The sequence below is a fragment of the Trachinotus anak genome, unplaced genomic scaffold (assembly GCF_046630095.1).
Source record: "Trachinotus anak isolate AG129_WGS33_773 ecotype Australia unplaced genomic scaffold, CSIRO_AGI_Tana_v1 ptg000035l, whole genome shotgun sequence".
In the NCBI taxonomy this organism is placed as follows: domain Eukaryota; kingdom Metazoa; phylum Chordata; class Actinopteri; order Carangiformes; family Carangidae; genus Trachinotus; species Trachinotus anak.
The window spans coordinates 145,189-165,000 of record NW_027273886.1 but is presented as its reverse complement, the minus strand read 5'-3'; the positions used below and the strand labels follow the sequence as shown (position 1 = coordinate 165,000).

Sequence of the window (19,812 nt, the reverse complement as noted above, 5' to 3'; positions counted from 1 at the left end):
CCGTCTCTGGAAAGAAACAGTTAAACATGTCCTGTAAATATTCTGAGAGAAATGATAGAAAACCTGTAAATATTCACATTTACACTGGAAACTGTGGATTTTTCAAAGTTTAGCTCAAAAATAATTAATCTGTTATCAAAATCCACTCAGTGTCCAGTTCATTAGGAACACCTGGCTGAAACTGAGTCAGTCTCATCCCACAGTGCTGGAGTTCCTCCTCCATGTTTCTGGGATTGAGTCACTGATGTAAGTGATGAGGACGATGTGAGTGTGAGATGCAGCTCAGCCTGCAGCCTCCAGAGATCACAACACAATCAGCTGCTGTTCCTAATAAACTGACACCTGACACTGCTCCCAGACAAACTAGATGACTAATATTTGATGAACCACTGATGTGAGACAGGAAGTGGAGCAGCGAGGTCTAAATCCGACTGGCAGCACTTTGCTAGGCCGGGTCCCAGTGTTGGCCGTTCTGACCCTGCTGCGTTAGACCTTCGTCCTGCCTCTCATCATCATCCTCCGGCTCTGCTCTCATCCACGTCTGTTTCCTCGCAGCCATTCAAGGCTTCAACCCTCAGCACAAGATCCAGAGCTTCGAGGAGGCCCGAGGTCTGGACCGCATCAACGAGAGGATGCCCCCCCGCCGCGACAGCAAGCAGCAGGAGGCCGCCCCCTCCCTCAACAACCTGCCGGCCAGCACCGGACCCCCAGACAAGAACGGCACCAACGCACAGGCCTAAATCCTCCCCCCTCCCTCCTTCATCCCCCCTCCTCCTCCTCCCCTCTCCTCCCTTCCTCCTTCCCTCTTTCTCCTTTCAGAGCAGGAGAGGAGGCAGTTCAGTCCGAGCGGCTCTCACCACGCTTAATTTATTTTATCATCTATTAAATATCATAGTTTCAGACTGAACAGGATCCAATCGACCGCTGGTGGACTTTGACTCCATTTTCTAATCAGGAGGCTGGAGTTCAGGAGGACGCCGTTTTCTTTAGAGGGAGGAGGTGACACTCATTCAAACGCTGTGTTCGTGCCCACACACACACACACACACACACACACACACACACACACACACACACACACACACACACACACACAGAAGCAACAGAATCAGATCGCATAAATCCATCCTTTCTTATGCCAATGATAGTGTGACTGAGCTCCAGGAGCAAGTATTGACATTTATATTATATATGTATATTTTAATTGTTCCCTCTTTTCAATGTGATGGTTTTTTTTTTTTTTACTACACATAGATTTAGGCTTAATTATCCAGAGCGGGGGAGGGGTGAGGAGGGGTGAAGGACAGTTAAAGGGTTATTCCGCTTTCTTACAGCTCAGCTCTCCAGTGTGGCAGAAATCTTAACTCAGGCTCCGCCCTCCAGCTTCTCTGTGCACGAGTCGTCTCTATGACAACTGAGCAAACTCCCTCTGCCACAGGAAGTCTGTGAGACGTGGTTGAAAGCTCCACGAGAGCCGATAACTGGACCTTGAGTTGAGATTTTTTTGATATTCTAGAGAAACAGCTGAGACGCTAAGTAAAAAGTCACAAACAAACCTCCAGGTTCCACCAATAGTGAAGTTATGACCAAACCCTGGTGTCTGAGCTGCAGTACAGCAGCGAGCGGGGGCGTCGTCCTCTCACGTCCCACCTTTATATTATATATGTATATTTTAATTGTTCCCTCTTTTCAATGTGTCCTCCCTCCACGCCGGCGACAGTCAGAGCCACAGAAGTTACGTTTTCAGGTCGTCCGTCCGTCTCCTTCATGTGAACGTGATGTCTCTGTAACACCGAGGGACGTTCTTCAGATTTGGTACAAACATTCACAAACATTCACTTTGACTCGATTTGATGGCCAAAGGTCAAAGGTCAATGTCGGTGTGACCTCCTAAAACACATAAAGTCACAAATTCATTCACTAATTATGACACAGTTTAACTCCAATTAGACGAGGAAAAAATGAAGTGATGACATTTAACATCTAAAAAGTCAAAGGTCAACTTCACTGTGACATCATAATGTGATCTGAGTAGTTTGAGCTTAATGATTCCTGTAGCCAGGTGCATGCTGGGATGCAGATAAGTGAAACCACCAGTTGCGAACAGCTGGCAGGTCTGACAGGTCTGAGCGAATGAGTCCTGGAGGTTTAGATGATCTCAGGTGTTTCTGTGGTGAGTTCAGTGTCACCGTCACAGAGAGGGAAATGAAAACTTTCTGCACGAGGTTGAAGTTGCACTGAAGCGGAATGACCTTTTAAAAAGACAATGAGAATCATGGGAAGGAGGCGGTGACTCCAGGTGTGTTTCAGGTGTGTGTCCGCAGTGATGACGGGACCTGGGTGGGGTGAATTAATTAATTGTTTCTTTGGGTTTAGGGGAGGTGGGTGGGTGGAGCCGGGCCTCATTTCTGACTTCTGTTTGGGTCTCAGAACATATCTCACAGAATGTACAGAAATGGTTTAAAAAATAAGATTAAATCTAGATTTTTTTTTTCTTTACAGCTAAATTTGGAAAAAAAAAACAACTTTTTTTGTCAAGTACATGTATTGCGAGGCCTCTCATTTATGTAGATGTTTCACTCCATTCAAATAAAAAACAGAAAAGTGACGGTGCTTGTGTGTCTGTTGAATGCTGCTGCAGCTCTCAGTGCTCAAGGACGCCGAGCGGCTGCCAATCAAAGGCCGGCGTGGGATGTGTTGCTTTGTGCGGGAGACGAGTGGCATTGAAACGTGGCCAGCTCCTCGCTTTTATGTGTAGGCCCATATGTTCCTTAGCAACACAAACCCTCCACATCATTACCTGCAGCTGAAGTATCTGCAGCTCAAGTTTGCTGGCGTGAGACAGAAAAGGTTAATGATAATAAAAATACAGCGGGGGTGTTTGAACAGCAGCGCTGCAGAATCTGTCACCACAACAGGTGTGAAAAAACCTCAGGGGAGGAGGTGTGAAACTCTGTAGTAACAAAGGAGGAGAAAGAGGAGAAAAAAAAAGAAATCAGACCAGTTGTGTTTTATAAAAGTAAAGATAGAAAACACCAGGAGTTCAGTGGTTTGTTTAAATCTCTACACAACTGCAGATGTTTCATCATCATCATTTAATGTGATGACAAGAAAACAAATCTCCTTTTCTCATTTTAACTGTTTTTAATCAGTTTTTTAATCAGTCAGTAAATGTCAGTAGAGAACTGTCCATCAAACAGACCAGAGATCTGAGACTGTTTATTCTGACTGTAAAACGTCCTGAACACCACCTGGTCTCTGCTCTCACACATTTCATGAATCTGATGTGCAACCAACTGCAGAAATCTTAAAGCTCCATGTTTTAACTCGTCTTCTGTGTTTTATCTGAAGTGTTGATCTCCATCAGAAGATATATCTGTGGTTTAAGAACCAAAAACCATCTCAGTGTAGTTTTACATCTCCTCTCTCAGGCTTCTCTCTGCAGCTCTAGTAAAAGTTCCAGAAGTCCTGACGGCTGGTTTTAAGGCTCAGTGTCTGAATACAGGCTGTGTGCATTTCTCTGTGGACTGAGGCTTTGATACTTTAAAGCTGCATTAGCTGATTTTCTTTGAGCCACATGGAAGCTTATTCACCTGAGAATGTGTTTTACCCATTAACACGTTAATATGAAATCATTTGATCCATGAGTAATGTTAAAGGTGCTGTATGTAAGTTTTTGCTCTTGCTACATAGCCAACATTAGCTTTAGCTTTGGTCTAGAAGAAAGATGTTCAGCATCAAACTCCAGCAGCTGTCTCCATCTTTAACTCTTATTTTTCAACCGTCCCGTCCTGTAATATCACTTTGACTCCTCTGGGTTACCGTAGCGTCCAGTCCTCCCTCGGTTCAGTGTGAGAGGATGAGTTCTGACCTCTTGGCAACCATCCATTATTCACCACCACCTGCTCCCAGCGAATAAAAACTGTCTGTTTGCCTTAACGCCACTGACTGAAAACGATCTGTCACACTTTTAAAACGTATTATTTTACATACAGAAGCTGCAGAGCAATATATATCATAGATATTGAAAAAAAGAGAGAAAATGTTGAACATTTTTTCAGCTTTATTTGACTCCTTTACATCGTACAACAGAAACAGAGGACTGATGATATGAAGCTGTGACCAGGAGAAAGCATGAAGGACACCGAGCACGGAGATGACGGCAGAGACATTTTCTACCTCGAGACACGACCCAATACAGACGCTGCCATGTTGGTTAGTGTGAACTAGTCCTTTAAAAAGTCTGGATGAAATTAGTGGGAAAATGTTGGCGGCGAGTTGAAGTGAGGACTAAAGTCAGTGGGTGTTTGTTAAATAAAAAAACAACTGTACAGCAAAAATGAAAAACAGTTCACAGCAGCAGGTGAACGTGAGACTGGCAGTAAAAATTACAATCATCAAATAAATAAGAAGCTCCACATAATAAATAGATTTACGTGTGTTTCCTGTTTAATATGTGACAGGAGCTGCTGTCGTTCAAGTCAGAAACATCAGAGGACTGAACCATGGAGAAGGTTTAACTGGTCTGGTTCTGTTTGGGTTCCTGTCTTTGATCCTGAGAACTGGTTTCATGAAGCTGGTTCTTGACTGGTTGAGTTCACTGATCACCTGATTTCTTCAGACAGTAAAAAGTGATTTAAGCCTCGTATGACATAAACAACACAGACACGGAATAAGAAGCTGCAGATGCTTCATTAGTTTTAGCATTAGCATCTTGATTTTAATGTGGATTCACAATGAGTCAGTTAAAAAGACGGAAGGAACTGAACGTGCAGCTGTATTTGACATTTATACTGTTTCTGTCTGTGGCGTCGGGCTGAAGGAGACGTTTAAAAATGTCACTTGTTCTTTGTTACTTGTGACTTTATTATAAACTTATGTCCCTGTCAGGATCCTGTAGAGACCATGACTCTGTTTCCAGTGATCCGATTGGTCGGCAGTGGCTTCTGACAGGTTCTGAAAGTGAGCCAGCTTCATGACACCAGAACACCTGAGTTAAACCCAAAGAGAACTGCTAACCTGCTAACCTGCTAACCTCACCTCGAGATACAGACCTCTGCAGGTTTAACTCAAAACACAAGGGTGATGGTGATGATGGTGATGATGATGATGATGATGATGTGGACACATAATGAGGATGGTTTGCAAGCAGTGGTGAGTATAAGTGCAGCACAGGTAATATGTGTGAGTGTCAGTGCATCAGTTAAGGTGAACAGAGTAAAGGGTTAATCAGGACCAGCCTTCAGTAAACACTCTGATCCTCAGGGTCACATCCAGGGACGTGATTGGTTAGTCAGATGGCAGACATGTTGGCGTGGATGGACGTGATGAACGGCTCTGTGTGTGTGTGTGTGTGTGTGTGTGTGTATGTGTGTATGTGTGTGTGTGTGTGTGTTGACTGGATATCTGATGTTATGGCCTGGTTTCTCTCCTCCTCCTCCTCCTCCTCCTCCTCTCAGAGCAGGTGGTTCATCAAGTATTAGTCGGGAATGAGGTCACTTCCTGTTAGAAAAGTGAGGCTTTCTTCTTCAGTTCATTTCGTCTCCACAAAGAGAGGCGGTCGAACTCGGCCATCGGCATCCCGAACACCTGCTCGAACTGCTCAGGAGCCAGGTGCCTCTGACAGAGGAGAAGAAGAAGAATCAGGGTCAGTTTCAATCGGTCTGACCCCAGAGCAGGAGCCAGAGTGAGACGTCGCTGTTTTAGCAAAACTCTCTGATGGTGTTTTCTGACAGGTGCAGAAGTCTGGATTTTTCTAACCAGTTTGGTGCAGAATTTAACCTCTAATCACACACACACACACACACACACACACCAGCATCTCTGCCTCTGATACACACCTCCAGTCGAGTGCGGTCGACTCCTGGCGGCAGCTTACAGCGCCCTCTGTGGGTCACAACCAGCGCTTCATAGGGATAAATCTGAGCAGCAGAGAGAGACACAGTCACTGTTTGATCAGTAACTATTATTATTATTATCAGTCAGGTAAAATTATGAGGAATATTATGACATTATATATCAACAAATGGCAAATGTCTTCTGTTGTCGTGTTCTTTCTTCTTTGTGCTTTGCTTCTTACAGACAAACACAGTGATTGAACAAAATAACAGCAGCTGTGGCTTCGTGTCTGCAGCATCTACCAACACGACACGTTCACTTCACACAAATATGAAGCTGTGGAAATCAAATAAATATACAAACATAAACACATTTGAAATCTGAGCTGACCTGTCTGATTCAGATCATAAATAAATAGTTTATCTGTTATTAAAGATTTTCATTTTCAGAAAATCCAAAAACATGAAAAATGTTTTCAGTTGAAGCTTCATCCTCAAATTCTCCTCACATCATCACATCATCTCATCTGGAACATGAACTTTTTAAACAAGGTTCAGTCGAGAATAAAATACATTTCTGATTCTGATGCTGTTAGAGGGAGTTGTGTTCCCCTCAGCCGGAGCCGGGCCAACATCCCCCTGAACTCTGTGACTGAATTCACTGTGTGTGGATGTTGATCTGCTGCAGCAGCTCTCACCTTCTGCTCCAGGATGCTGGGCAGAGAGTTTCCTCTGTCCATCCTCTCCCTCCGAGACTCTCCGTTCTGCACAACAACAAACATGACAAAAATAACGCAGTGTTGATGTTTGTGTAAAACCTGCTGAACACAAACACACCACGAGGAAGCCAAGCTAAAGAAGGCAGCGACAGAAATGTGTGGCGAAGGTGTAGAGCTGCAGATTTAACACACACACACACACACACAGACTTCATTCAGATGGATCAGGATGTGCAGAGGCTCAGGCAGGAGGAGTCAGTGCAGCTGAACACAGGACACGTCTGATGTTACTGGTCATGCACATGCTGCACGCAAACGGAGACACACTCACCTGAGCAGCTGCAGAAACACGGCAACAGGCAGGAGAGAGTGAGGTCGGGCACAGGGAATAAAAATCAGCTGTTAAAACCCATCAGAGCCACACCACTGCACCACTGACGTGTTCCTCCATCACCAGGAAAATAGTCCCCAACAAATCCACTGTTTGAGTGTGTGTGTGTGTGTGCTGGCTCTGTGCAGAATATGTTGGTGTTTGATTGATTTGATTGATTATTTAACTTGATAAAAACTGATCCTACCTGATCGTCCTTTTTCTCCATCTGTGGAAAACTCTGCTGACTGCATCTGCAAACACGAAACACATCGTTTCATGTTTCATGTGAAACACTTCACAACAACGTGCACTTTAAAAGGATTCAAAGAGTAAATGGTGACATACAGAAGCCCTGAGAGGCAGATCTTTGTTTTTGTAATACTCATGTTGTCCACAAGAGAAAAAAATCACAACCTGTTGTAGCTGAAATGAGAATCACAAAAACAAACACTTAAAAAAATCCTGACACGTTTTTCCCACTCGCTCCTGTAGCGACTGAAGCTACCTGTTCTCTGATCAGTGTTCAATAACTGACTTCACTTCTCTCATTGAACAGAGTTGACTTTCATTGATCTGTGCTTTAAAGTTGCAGTTTGACCCTGTGATGTTTAATTTATTTCCACACGTCTGACAACAAACATCCAACAAACACAATTTTCAGTTGTGCTGTTTTGTCCATGATGTGGTTTTTAATAAACATCTGACAGTTTAAATCTGTCCTGTCCTCTCAGTAAATATGGAAGATGAATTTAAATTGTGTGATAAAATAATTGTGTTCTCTTGTGAAAACATTTCTTCTTTTTTTAAAAAAATATTTTTATCCAGAGATCATGTGATAATTACCTTTTGATATTGAGATAATAATATAAAATAAAATGAGTGTAACCATGGCCCTTCTCAGCTCCCGTACATGACCAATATCACAGGGTTGTGATGAACAACCTGAAGCCACTAACATTTATAGGTTTCAGAGTTGACTTTGTATTTAAAGAAATATTCAGATGTTCAACATTTAAATGACACAATATGTGAACATTTGCTGTGTTGATGTTTTTATGTCACTGGTCCAGTCACTAAAGTCTGGTCCTAACTGCAGCTGTGCAGACACACAAACACTCACTCTGGTCAAACCTGAGCCTGAGCGTGACGGAGACTTTGATGCACTCGCTGACAAACCTGCAGGGAAAAAACAAAACACAGAAAAGCTCATTTAGTGCAGATTCATCCAGAAACTACACAGTGAAACAGCCGCGGTCAGTTTTCTCACTGGTGTGCATGTGTGTTCTGTCGGGCAGCGACTGTGTCTTCCTCCGGAAATGAACGGCTTTCTCTTTCTCCTCCTTCAGGATCAGACGGCCCAGGTTGGACTTGATCTGGACTCAGCACAAAAACACAGACACAGGAACCTCAGTACTGTTTCTACAGGTGTTACAGGTGTTGCAGGTGACCTTTATTTCAGTGGCATCATGACCATGTTTTCAAAGCATCATACGTTCAGTTACAGATCTCCTGAGTTTGAATCACAAACCTTCTCCAGCTCCTGCTCCTGCAGCGTCTTGGCTTCTTCTGTCAGGTCCTCAAACTCATCTTCCTCCTGCAGCTTCTTCTTCCTCCACTCAATCTCTGTGAGAGTTCAGCCTGAGGGTTAGGTCCATCTGCACACAGCCCTGCTCTGCGCTCATGTGTATAGTGCACAGTGTGTGTGTGTCTGTTACCCATGGCTGCCAGCGAGGGGGGGCAGGGCCAGTACTCTGTCTCTATCTTGGAGGGCTGGTTGGGATCTGGAGGCTGAGCTGCAGGAAACTTAGCTGACTGAATGACTCCGCTGCCCTCCAGATGTTTAACATCTGCAGAGACACAGAGTAAACACAGGAAGTGAGGACGCAGCAGAACATACATAAAACATACTGATGAACCAGAGGAAGAGCTCACCCTGTTTGTAGATGGGAGGTTTCCTGTAGATGTTGGCTCCATTATCTGTGAAAGGATTTCTCAGTTAGAGCAGCGTCAGTGTTTACACCAGATCCAGAAAATCTATGTGTGAACACGACGTCTGACAAAATGAAACAAAAAGGCAAAAATCGAACAAAATTAGAATTAAAATGAAAACTACACTGACAAATAATTGTCATTATACTCAAACATAAACACTGTGGAGTCTGAAGTGAGCCATCAAAATAATTTATTAGTTTATTTATAATCAATTAACCTAAAACTAAAATGTGATAAATTGATTCATTAAATATGCATTTAAATTGTGCATTAATCATGATGATAATTATTAGTGATTGTATTAATATCTATTTGAGTTTATGAATACAACATTAAAATGTAATTTAACTCATCCACTAATAACTTTTAAAAACGTATCAGTTCATGAATCCTATGATTAATATGACACTGAAAAGTCCATAATTATTCCTGAGGTCCCCGGCTCCAGACAACATAACGCTGCTGTAATGATCATGAAATGGACTCTTCAGTAAACAACATCCAACCTAAACGTTGAAATAGAAAATTACCTTTAGCATTTTGATTTTAACAATGTAACTAATTTTAGTTAATTTCTTATAAAAATTTCATGTTTTTTTAAATTATATTTTGTATTATGTGTATTTTATTTCCTGTCTGGGGACTGAAGATGTAAACCAGCATTTTTGCTACAATCTGAAATATTTACATTGTGTGTTTTGTGTTGATTTATTGTCCCTATCAAATAAACAACTACATAAATAATCAACATAGATAAATGTAAATAAAACATGATTTTGATAATGGCAAGATTGTACCAAACTAAAACATCTGCCTGACTGAAAATCGCACCGTCTGGCTTTTAAAGGCAAATGTGAGTTAGATTTAGTTTTTTTTTACTATTATCTATTTCAGAAGAACAGATTTACAACATGAACCTAATGAGACAAATGGAAATAGAGGTTTGTAGTTGCAACTGTTCGTGTGTGTGAGTGTGTTTGTTAAATACATGTTGTGGGGACTGTCCTCCCTTACAGGGACAAGTGTGTGTGTGTGTGTGTGTGTGTGTGTGTGTGTGTGTGTATGTGTGACTCTTTGTGAGAAAAATTGTAATGTTATGGTGCAGACTAACAGGTTAAGGTCAGGGTCAGGGGTCAGGGGTCAAAGTAAGTCTGCAGCAGATGAATGGGACGTCCTCTGAAGTGATGTAAACATGACGGTGTGTGTTACCTGGTCTGTGGAAATGCTGCATACTGGTGCTGATCTTTCGTCCAGCGTTGAGCTGCAGTGTGGATCCTCCAGGAGAACTGCTCTCACTCTCCGCCCTGCGTCCCTTCACCTGACGAATGAACACACAGGGACGACTGGTCTCATTAACTCTGCTGGATTCACGGTTTAAATTCAGTATGACGGTGCTCGAACTGCAGACAGATGAACGTAAATATCAGGTGTCAAACTGATCGACAGGCTTCTCTTTAGAAAACGACCACGATGATGAGACTCTGATCATAACACTGATCTGTTCGGATTCATGCAGTTCCTCACAGAGTCCTGCAGGCAGCGCAGTAAAGGTTGACTCTGCTTTGGCACAAATGAAACTGAAACTGACAGTGATGCTGCTCTCATCAGTTTTTTCTTCTCTCACTGAAATGTGATCTCATTCGACTCCTCGGGCTCCGGACAGAAGCTGATGGGGAGCGTCAGTGAGGTCACAGCGGCTCAACAGAGACGCTCTCTGTTCTCAGGGTTGCAGGAAAACTTGAGTCATTAAATGTCACATTTCTAACTCTGTGAAGAAAACAAAGCAGTGACTGAAACTCAGCAGCGAGACCAGAAGATGAAGACCTCAGTCAAACCACTGTTTGTCCAAACCATCTGGGTCGTGACCCGTCAGTGGGGGTCACCGAGGGTTCGTCTCCACAGAGTTCACCAAGCTTTTCATTTAAAGGTTATTTTTTATTATTCCAGCTCTGGTCTGCAGTAAACTCATTTTAAATGTTGTGGAATCTGTAAATTTGATCAGGTTTCATCTTCATCTAGTGGTCTTCATCATTGGGTGGAGTTTCTCTGTTGTCATAGAAACGGTTTAGTTTGTATCATGATCCCTAAGGGCGGAGCTTCAGTTATGTGATAAATGTCCATTAACTCTGTGAACAACACACACACACATATTTAAATCAGACTCCTGAGCGACGCTGTGACTCTTACCTCAGGAGACATGGTGGGAGATGTGGGGGGGGGAGACAGAGATCTCTGCAGAAACACAATGAAAACACAGGAACACTCAGAATCATGAGGTCACTGCTGCACTGAGGCAGGGGTCAGGGGTCAGGGGTCAGGGGTCAGTTACTACAGAGACACTGACGACAGTTCAGGCCGGAGGAAGAACCATAAACATCCAGAGAGGCTGTGATGTCGTCACTTTAAACCCTCTCAGGCTGATTGTTTGACCATAGAACCTGTATAAAGTCTAAAAACACAGCGACACGACCTGAGTAACAAACTGCCTGAAACACATCGTTTCATCCTTTTTAACTAGAAAACTTGAAAATAAATATTTTGATTTTTTACACTCTGTGGTTATTAACAGATTAAAAGTCTGTTTAATTAATATAAAACTGATGTACAGTTTGTGTATGACTGGTTGTCTTTATATATATTTTTTAGCCTTTAAAAGTCATGTCATGTGTTGCTTGAGGTTTTGCTTATTAACATTATTTAATGTTGTAGAGAAACTTAACATTTTTACTTGTTTAAAATCACCAGTTACACACTTACTGTGTTTTGTGTTTGTTGGGTAAAGATATAGTGGGATTATAATGTTATCATGAATGTAGTTCATTTAACATGTGTGTATGAGTGTGTGTGAGTGTGTGTGTGTGAGTGTGTGAGTGTGTGTGTGTGTGTGTGTGCACCTCTCTGCGTGGCGGGTCGAGTGGGGAGAAGCTCAGGTGTGGTTGGTAGGTCATCAGGTCGGGCCTCTCCACCTGCAGGATGGCTTTATCTCTGGGCAGAGCTGCCAGGTCTCTGTAGCCCACCACCTGGTCGTTCACTCGGGCCTGAGCGCCACACACACACACACACAGACAACAGGTTAGTCTGTGTGTGTGTGTGTAGACTGATACTACAGGTGTGTTTGAGCAGGTGTGAGTTTACCACAATGCCTGTTGCAGGAGACCCCGGGGTGCTCGGGCCCCTGGAAGAAGGCAGGTTGACCGGGGTTACCCGTCCCTCCACCTGGCGCAACAAAAACATTTAGGAGGTGAAATTATTCCAGTTTATTACAACTGTGGTTTTATTTTATAGTTTTATTCATCATTTCTATTATATACTAATCACAACTCAGCCTGATTGGAGACGACAATAAAACGACGACAAACACCAAGATTAAAAGTGAAATAAGATAATGTTAAAAACATTTTAACATTAGCAAGTTGTGAAAAATAACAAGACCGGGGTTCAACTTAATGCTAATGTTTAACCAGTGGTGGACAGTAACGGAGTAAATTTACTTGAGTACTGTACTTAAGTACATATCCAGAGGATTTGTACTTTACTTGAGTATTAGATTTCTTTGGTACTTATTACTCTTACTTGAATACATTTCCAAGACAAATATTTTTACTTTTACTCAAGTAAATTTCTAGGAGGGCTGAAAAGTACTCGTTACTTTCAGGTCTGCTCTTTTTTTTCCTTTTTTTTTTATTCTAAAATACTATTGGACACAAGCTGTGTTTGTCAAAGAATGAAACCTATCACAGTGCACGCTCTCCACTGAGATCTACGTAAAGGCGGATAATAATATCGGGACATGGGGAGACAAGACAGACATGGGGAGACAAGACAGACATGGGGAGACAGACATTGGGAGACAGGCACGGAGACAGACAAGACAGACATGGGGAGACAGAGTTTGTTGTGCTCCTATATTGTACTGGCACATGTCCTTCCTGTAAAGTCAAGTGACTTCAACATTGAGTTATTGAAAGCAGAGATGTAGTTTTTTGTAAAGCAGTGGTTCTCAACCAGTGGTCTGGGGACAACATTGGTCTATGAGGGGGTTCCAGTTCCCAACTTAGCTAAATGATAGAGAGTTAGTTGGACGGTGCAGGTTCATTTGGTTACAGTTTTAATGATTGTTAATAAACACTGCATCTGCAACATCTGCTGTCCTCTTATGATCCCATTCATTGTATTTGTTCTTATAGGTGTTTCTGCAGGCTTTATATAACTTTGTGGTTCTAAAAGCAGGCACATCAGTGCAGGTGGTTTCAAAGAGTTAATTCTCAGAAACAAGAGAATTGTTGGTCCTTAAATTCATTTAGAAAAAATTATAGTAATTCATTGATGTGAAAAATAAGAAGTTTACTCTTACTCTTACTCTTACTTAAAGTAAATTTAAAAGAATGTACTTTTGGATACTTAAGTACCTTTAAAAGCAAGTACTTTTTTACTCTTACTCAAGTAACATTTAGACTGAGCTACTTTTACTTGTAACGGAGTAAATTTTGACTGGTAGTATTTGTACTCTTACTCAAGTACTGGGGTCGAGTACTCTGTCCATCTCTGTGTTTAACCTAGTAACCGAGTAAGCTAATGAGCTATCAAAGATTAGCTTGTAATAAAACTGTGATATTGAGTTTATCATAAAAGTAACGGTGCCATTACCCCTTAAAAATAAATGTTCTTTTATTTTTTATTCTATCTTGAAAGAATTATGAAGATAAAGGGTCAGGGTTAGGGTTAGACATCAAAATTAATTACTGTAAATATTTATTTTTCTATTTTATCTACATGTTTTGAGAGGTTCAACTCAAAGCCAATGTTTAAGCTAACATGCCATTTAAGATTAGTTTGGTTTATATATTTTAATCACAACTTCTCCATCCAGTGGGAGGGAGTTAAATATTTCAAAAACCTTTTTATTTCTGTCTTTCTTGTATTCGTATAGAAAGCAGAGGCTCATGTGATTCACACCACAGGACGTCCTGCATTACAACCTGTTTGTGGACTAACATGTTAGTTTGTCCAGAACCAACCAGGTTGTATTTATGTAGCTGGTTTCGTGTTAGTGTGTTAGTCCACTAAAGTACTTGACTTGCTATTGGCCAACAGAGCTGAAGCCTCCAGACATGAGGTCTGCACTTGGACGGTGTTTGGTTTGACTTTGGTTTGTTTCCAGTCTGATCGTCCGTCTGCTCTGAACTTCTCTCTCAGTAATTAAGCTGATGAGGACGATGTTATCATCACGAACAGAAACCAGATCGCTGCTGGAGCAGAGAGCTACATGTTGATTCAGCCTCGTGCCGTGAAGAGTTTTTTGGACGTATGTTCTTTTCCCTCCTCTGCAGGAGCATGATTGATTACCTTCTGCATGGCTGGAGAGAAACCGTCCTCCTGTTTGGTTTTAACCAGCTGCAGAGAAACGAGGAGAGAGAGACAGAAGAGAGATGATCAGCAAATGCATCAGCTGTTCTACAGCATCTCATCACAGGTTGACATTTCATCAATGAGTCTGGGAATGACTCATCTTGACCTGGAGTCTGAGGAGAAAGCAAAGTAATAATATCATAAAATACTGTTTCATTCCTGCTGCAGTTTTTCCTTCTCAAACAGTGACAATTCAGACACTTGTGGATTTTTACAGCAGATGTTTTAACTCGTCAAGTCATAGATGGATTATGAGACACAGACACGTAAAGACCCCGTCCACAGGAGCCAGACGGTCCCACTGAAAATCACACAATTACTTTTTAGTCATTTTGTGTCTGTGCGGTGACTTTGTGTCTATTCGTAATAGGGTTGTGAACGATAAACCGATGGGACCGGATATTCGGTTCAACAAGTGAGAGATACGGCTGCATCGGTAGCAGCCTCCTCAATCGATACGAATTATCAATGAATTCCTAGATGAATTCGGTTATAGAGTCATGGATCGGGTATCGCGAGACTTTGAATCGGGTGGTGGCATTACACACGTGCCAGGTCTCTAAAACAACGCGAGAGCTGAGGCTGCCCGCGAAACGCCGTAGCTGCCTAGCTGGTATTAGCATGAGTGATAAACAAGGGACGACACGGAAAATGGAGGAGGTGGAGAACGAAAGCGTCAGCCTGACTGAAGGTGATAATGCACCGAGAAAGATTTCCAACGCATCGGGGAAACAAAAATCCCAGGTGTGGACCGTTTTTGGGTTTTATAAGAAGGAAGGGAAGCTCGAACAAAGTTTGTTGTTACTATTCTGTGCTACTTTTACCTCTGGAGTTCCCATCCAACGATTCAGCCAGACTTTTTTTGGTCCATGTCTAAAAATAAATACATTGACATGGGATTTTGTTGCTCTGTTTTTTTTGTTTTTTTTTTGCCAGTGCCAGTCTTTTACATATTTAAAAAGAAACTATTGTACTGTCACTTTCATAGACTTGGCTTCTTTATTATATAAAATATCTACAACAAATATTAACCATAGAATCGAATCGTATCATTCTTACACTGTATGGAATCGATTTGTATCGAATCAGTCTGTAATAAAAGGATATCGTTTTTGAATCGAATCGTAACCTGTGTATCTAGATGCATATCGAATTGTTTATCACAGAGAGATGTGCAACCCTACTTCGTAGTAGTTCTGTCTCTTTTTTGTTGTCATTTTGTCATCATCTGTTTGTAGTTTAGTGTCTCTTTGTGTCTCTTTGTGGTCATTTCATGTTTCTTTTTAGTTGTTTCAGCTTCTTTGTGATAGTTTTACATCTAATCTTAATTATTTTACATATTTTTGTTGTCATTTTGTGTCTCTTAGTAGTTTTGTGTCTCTTAGTTGTTTTGCGTCCCTTTGTGGTTGTGTTGAAGTCATTTTGTGTCTGTCTGTGTTTGTTTTGTGTCTCCAGGGGCCCCTTGACCCCTTGGGCCCCTGGGTCTGTGCCCAGTACACCTGTTCACCGCTCCATCCCTGGTCACAGCATGAAAAGCACATGATGAACACATGATGTTCACTCTGGTGCATTTAAGTGTCCTGGGAGACCAGAGCCCTGCAGCTTGCAAACTAAATGGGATGCAGCCGTCACTAATGTTGTTAGTGGCATCGCAACGTTTCCTGTTCCCACAAAACAAAAATCTGTTCAGTGACTTTATGATTCAAGACAAGAAGATGTGGAACAGATCCTGGCAGTGAAGGACGCACAGGGTTAGTTGTGCACGTCCTAAAGACAAGTGCAGCAGAAGCAGGAAATGGAAATACTCAAGTAAAGTACAAGTACCTCACAATAGTACTGAAGTACAGTAAAAGTACTTTGTCGTTTCTCCAGGTCACTGAGCTTAGAAAAAGTCTGTGCTCAGAACAAATGATCCTGTTTCAAACAGAGACACAGCTTGTCCCCTGTGGGGGGGGGGGGGTGGGGGGGGGTGGGGCGGGGGGGGGGTGGCAGGGACAAGGAGACTGTGTGTAAAACAACACTGAGAATCGGATTTAGGCCTGGCTGTTATCAGAGCCTCCTCAGGGGACGGATGGCTGATGGGGGGGGGGGGCCTGTAGTCCTGCTCACAGGAAACACACCTTGTACCTAAACAACATGAGAGCCTCTGCTAAGGATATCCCCCGCTGAAAGATCCTCACTTCCTGTGAACTCCCCCATCCTTGCGTCGTGACTTTCATCTGCTTCACCCTCCCTTCCTCCTCCATCTCCATCTCCATCCCGCCCTTCGTCTTCCCCTCTCTCCCCTCCCTCCCCTCCCTCCTCTCCTGTTTATCAGCTCGCCCAGCCGGGCCAACGCCCAGCAGGCCCTCGACAGTTATTGCTGTGGTTACACTCCTCCCTCCAGAGAGGCAACACAACACTGAGCCTCTCCCTCCCCCCTCCCTCCTCCCTCCTCCCTGCTTTTCTAACCATCAAATATCATCAGGTCCAGCCCCCAAGAAACTGACACCAGATCAGTGAGAGAGGATTGTCCTCAGCTGAACCTGAGCTGCTGATTGGGAGGCAGCTCTCATCATCTGTACAGTGCAGACAGATGTTTTCCTCTGGAGACAGACGTCTACGACCACAGGTGGAGGACGTCCTCCTCTTCTCACTGAGACGTTCAGATTCATCCCTCTCTCATGTCTGTACGGTACACATGACCCAGCAGCTGGTTAGCTTAGCTTAGCAGGAGGTTAACGGCTAACCTGGCAGCATCTCCACACCTGGTGTAATCAGGTGGACTCCGACAGAACCAGGCTGTTTCCTGTTTCCAACTTTATACTGAAACTGAAGTGACACACGGCTAATAAGCTACGCTAGCATCCTCCGTTTCCTCTCTGTGGACCCCCAGGTCGGCTCTGTCAGGACAGTTTGTCCTCGGAGGTGGTGAGAGCCGTGGGAAGTGGGCGGGGTTAACAGACCACAGACTGGAGGGTGGGAGGGGCTCCTCTGACCAGTGGAGTTCCTCAAGGTTCGACTCTGGGTCCCGTCTTATTCTCCCTCTACATGTTCCCTTCAGGACACATCACAGAGACGTTTGTCTGAGTCTCTTGTCACTGTCCCACTGACGATGTCCAACTGTCTCCTCTGCACAGTTGTATGACTGGATGTCTCAGTTTCCTGCAGCTGAACTGAAGTTTTTCTCTTTGCCTCCATCTGAAATTTGTCTCCATCACTGACGTCCCCTCTCTGCCACCTCAGACCCAGAAACCTCTGCCTCATCTTTGACTCCCAGTTTGGACGCATCCTGTTATTTTCAGTTGAGAGACAGCGTCTCTGCTGCGTCTCCTCTCATATCGACTGCAGTGATGCTCTGTGTCCTGTTTCAGCAGCACAGTTACAGTTAGTTCAGCTGCACAACTGAAGTAAGTCTACACAACGTTGTGTTATCACCACACTGGCTCACTGTCACATTTGTGGCTGGACTCAAAACCCTCCTAATTACTGTGACGGCCTTGGATCCGTATCGTCAGGGAACCATTGAGCCCATTCCAGCGCACGAGACACTTTACTCAGGTTTTCATGTAAAGTCTTTAACTGCAGGAACTGGATCCGTCAGACAAATGCAGCAGTAAAAAGTAGTCGAGCAGAAATATCAAGTAGCATCAAGTGGAAATACTCAAGTAAAGTACAAGAGGCTCAGTACTGTAGTTAAGTATAGTACTGGAGTAAATGTACTTGGTTACTGCTCAGTCTCTGAGGACGGATCCACCCATGTGACCGGCAGCAGACTGAGTGCTCTCTGTGTCCGATAGTCTTATCACTCAGAGCTTTCAACTGCCAGAGAGCACATCGATGGAGCTGAGCTCACTGTGTGTGTGTGTGTGTGTGTGTGTGTGTGTGTGTGTGTGGTCCATTAGTCCTCACACACAAACACACACACAATTTAAACACACCTTACAAGTGATGGAGTAAATGCACAGAGTCGTTCAGGAGGTTTTTCTGCAGCATCACAGTCACAGTTTCTGAACCAGTGAGAGTTTCTGTTGTTGTTCTTGTTACTGTTTCAGCTCTGAAATGACAGAAATCAGTGGAAACATCGAGCAACAGTCCAGAGACAACATCAGAAAACGTCTCAGACTTTCACTTCAGTCGTCAATCGATTCAGAAACTGACTTCAGTTCAGTTTTAGATTGTTACACTTAAAGTCAGTTTATGAGCCGGAGCAGAACGAGGAAGCTGCAGGTCCAAGAAATCCCAGTATACCACACACACACACACACACACACACACACACACACACACACACTCACACAGAGACACACTCACACACACACACACTCACACACACACACACTCACACAGAGACACACTCACACACACACACACTCACACAGAGACACACTCACACACACACACACTCACACACACTCACACACACACACACTCACACACACACACACTCACACACACTCACACACACACACACACACACAGAGACACACTCACACACACTCAGGAATGGGGAATGGGAGAAATGGACCAGATCAATTGATTATCTGATCAGTAGAAGATTAACCTGCAGCTCTTGATGATAACTGATTGACAGGTTTTAGCAGCCTCTGAAATGTGAATATTTGCAGTTTGCTTTAGGGCTGATCTCATCCATTTTTATTCTGCTGGTAGAGACTGAATCCATAAAAGCAGCAGCAGCTGCTTCCTGCTCCTGACATGTGAAGACCGACGCTCCCCTCAGTAAACTGAGGCTGTTTCTGACCCGCTGGTTGAGGAGAACATTAGTGTGAAGACATCGCCCTGGAGTCTGGCTCTATTCTCTGTCATGTCAGACCAATCACTGACCGAGAAAACATCCCGATGATGGAAGTGCTGGTTATCAGGAGCCAGGAGCTCCACCGCCTGCATCACATCTGTCACAGCTGCAGAGGAAACTGTGAGTGAGGATGTGTCCTGGAGCACAGCGTTACCGCTGATGGTGAGGATGAAGAGCGGCTCTGGAGTGATGCGTGGCCGTTAACAGCACCGCGCAGCGCCGCCGCTGTGGCCTTCGGTATCTGAGGCTTCATCACGGGGAGGGGGGGGGGCAAGTGCGTCTGCAGCCGCACGATAAAAACAGCCGGAAATCCCGGGTTAAACGCGGCGAAAACACGGGACCTGGTGGTTAATGCTCGTCGTTATTGAGGGGAAAGAAGCGGCTCTTACCTCCAGACAGCGCGGAGCACATCAGAGGCAGCAGCGGGGCTCAGGTCCGGCGGAGCGCATCCAGGAGCCCGACGGTGCCGCTCCTCCTGAAGGGGCGGGGGGGGGGGGGGGGAGAGGAGGGAGGAGGGAGGAGGGGGGGAGGAGGAGGAGGGAGAGGAGGGGGAAGGGAGGGGGGAGGAGGGGGGGGGGGGGGGGAGGAGGGAGGGGAGGAGGGAGAGGAGGGAGGAGGGAGGAGGGGGGGGAGGGGGAAGAGGGGGGGGGGGGCCCGACCGGGAACCATCACCGCTGCATCACTTCT

General features: G+C 44.0%; 3 protein-coding genes across 7 annotated transcripts in view; 1 reads left to right on the top strand and 2 right to left on the bottom strand.

Moving 5' to 3' along the window:
* ppp3ccb (protein phosphatase 3, catalytic subunit, gamma isozyme, b) overlaps window positions 1-2,608 on the top strand; it is a 25,856-nt gene extending 23,248 nt beyond the window's left edge. For 2 of the 3 annotated variants that reach the window (XM_071472105.1, XM_071472103.1), the window contains one exon: window positions 556-2,608. In XM_071472105.1, coding sequence (XP_071328206.1) covers window positions 556-740 — 185 coding nt within the window. In that variant the 3' untranslated portion in view covers window positions 741-2,608. The remainder of the gene's footprint in view (window positions 1-555) is intronic. The other variant, XM_071472104.1, reaches the window with a different exon arrangement.
* Window positions 1-19,812, bottom strand: part of xpo7 (exportin 7) — a 216,384-nt gene that overhangs the window by 168,340 nt on the left and 28,232 nt on the right. The gene's annotated exons all lie outside the window — the stretch shown is intronic.
* On the bottom strand, window positions 4,046-19,609 carry dmtn (dematin actin binding protein). Of its 3 annotated transcripts, XM_071472110.1 has the most exons (16): window positions 19,515-19,609; window positions 14,268-14,315; window positions 12,057-12,137; window positions 11,816-11,959; window positions 11,109-11,153; window positions 10,131-10,239; window positions 8,862-8,906; window positions 8,645-8,776; window positions 8,458-8,552; window positions 8,197-8,302; window positions 8,050-8,105; window positions 7,135-7,180; window positions 6,888-6,895; window positions 6,536-6,601; window positions 5,841-5,921; window positions 4,046-5,619 (listed from the first exon to the last, which is right to left on the bottom strand). In XM_071472110.1, the coding sequence occupies exons 2-16, from the start codon at window positions 14,274-14,276 to the stop codon at window positions 5,506-5,508; spliced, it is 1,137 nt and encodes a 378-aa protein (XP_071328211.1). In that variant the 5' UTR covers window positions 14,277-14,315; window positions 19,515-19,609; the 3' UTR covers window positions 4,046-5,505. The 3 variants fall into 3 exon arrangements, 1 of the variants encoding a protein (XP_071328211.1); XR_011687114.1 differs by lacking the exon at window positions 6,888-6,895; XR_011687113.1 differs by lacking the exon at window positions 6,888-6,895 and having other exon boundaries at window positions 8,061-8,105.

What these genes read in the sequence shown, in the direction of transcription:
- dmtn (XM_071472110.1), bottom strand. An exon ending in AGGAGCAGGAGCTGGAGAAG is followed by an intron (nt 8,303 to 8,457) that starts GTTTGTGATTCA and finishes TGCTGAGTCCAG; the next exon opens with ATCAAGTCCAACCTGGGCCG. An exon ending in CAGGCTCAGGTTTGACCAGA is followed by an intron (nt 7,181 to 8,049) that starts GTGAGTGTTTGT and finishes TCGTGTTTGCAG; the next exon opens with ATGCAGTCAGCAGAGTTTTC.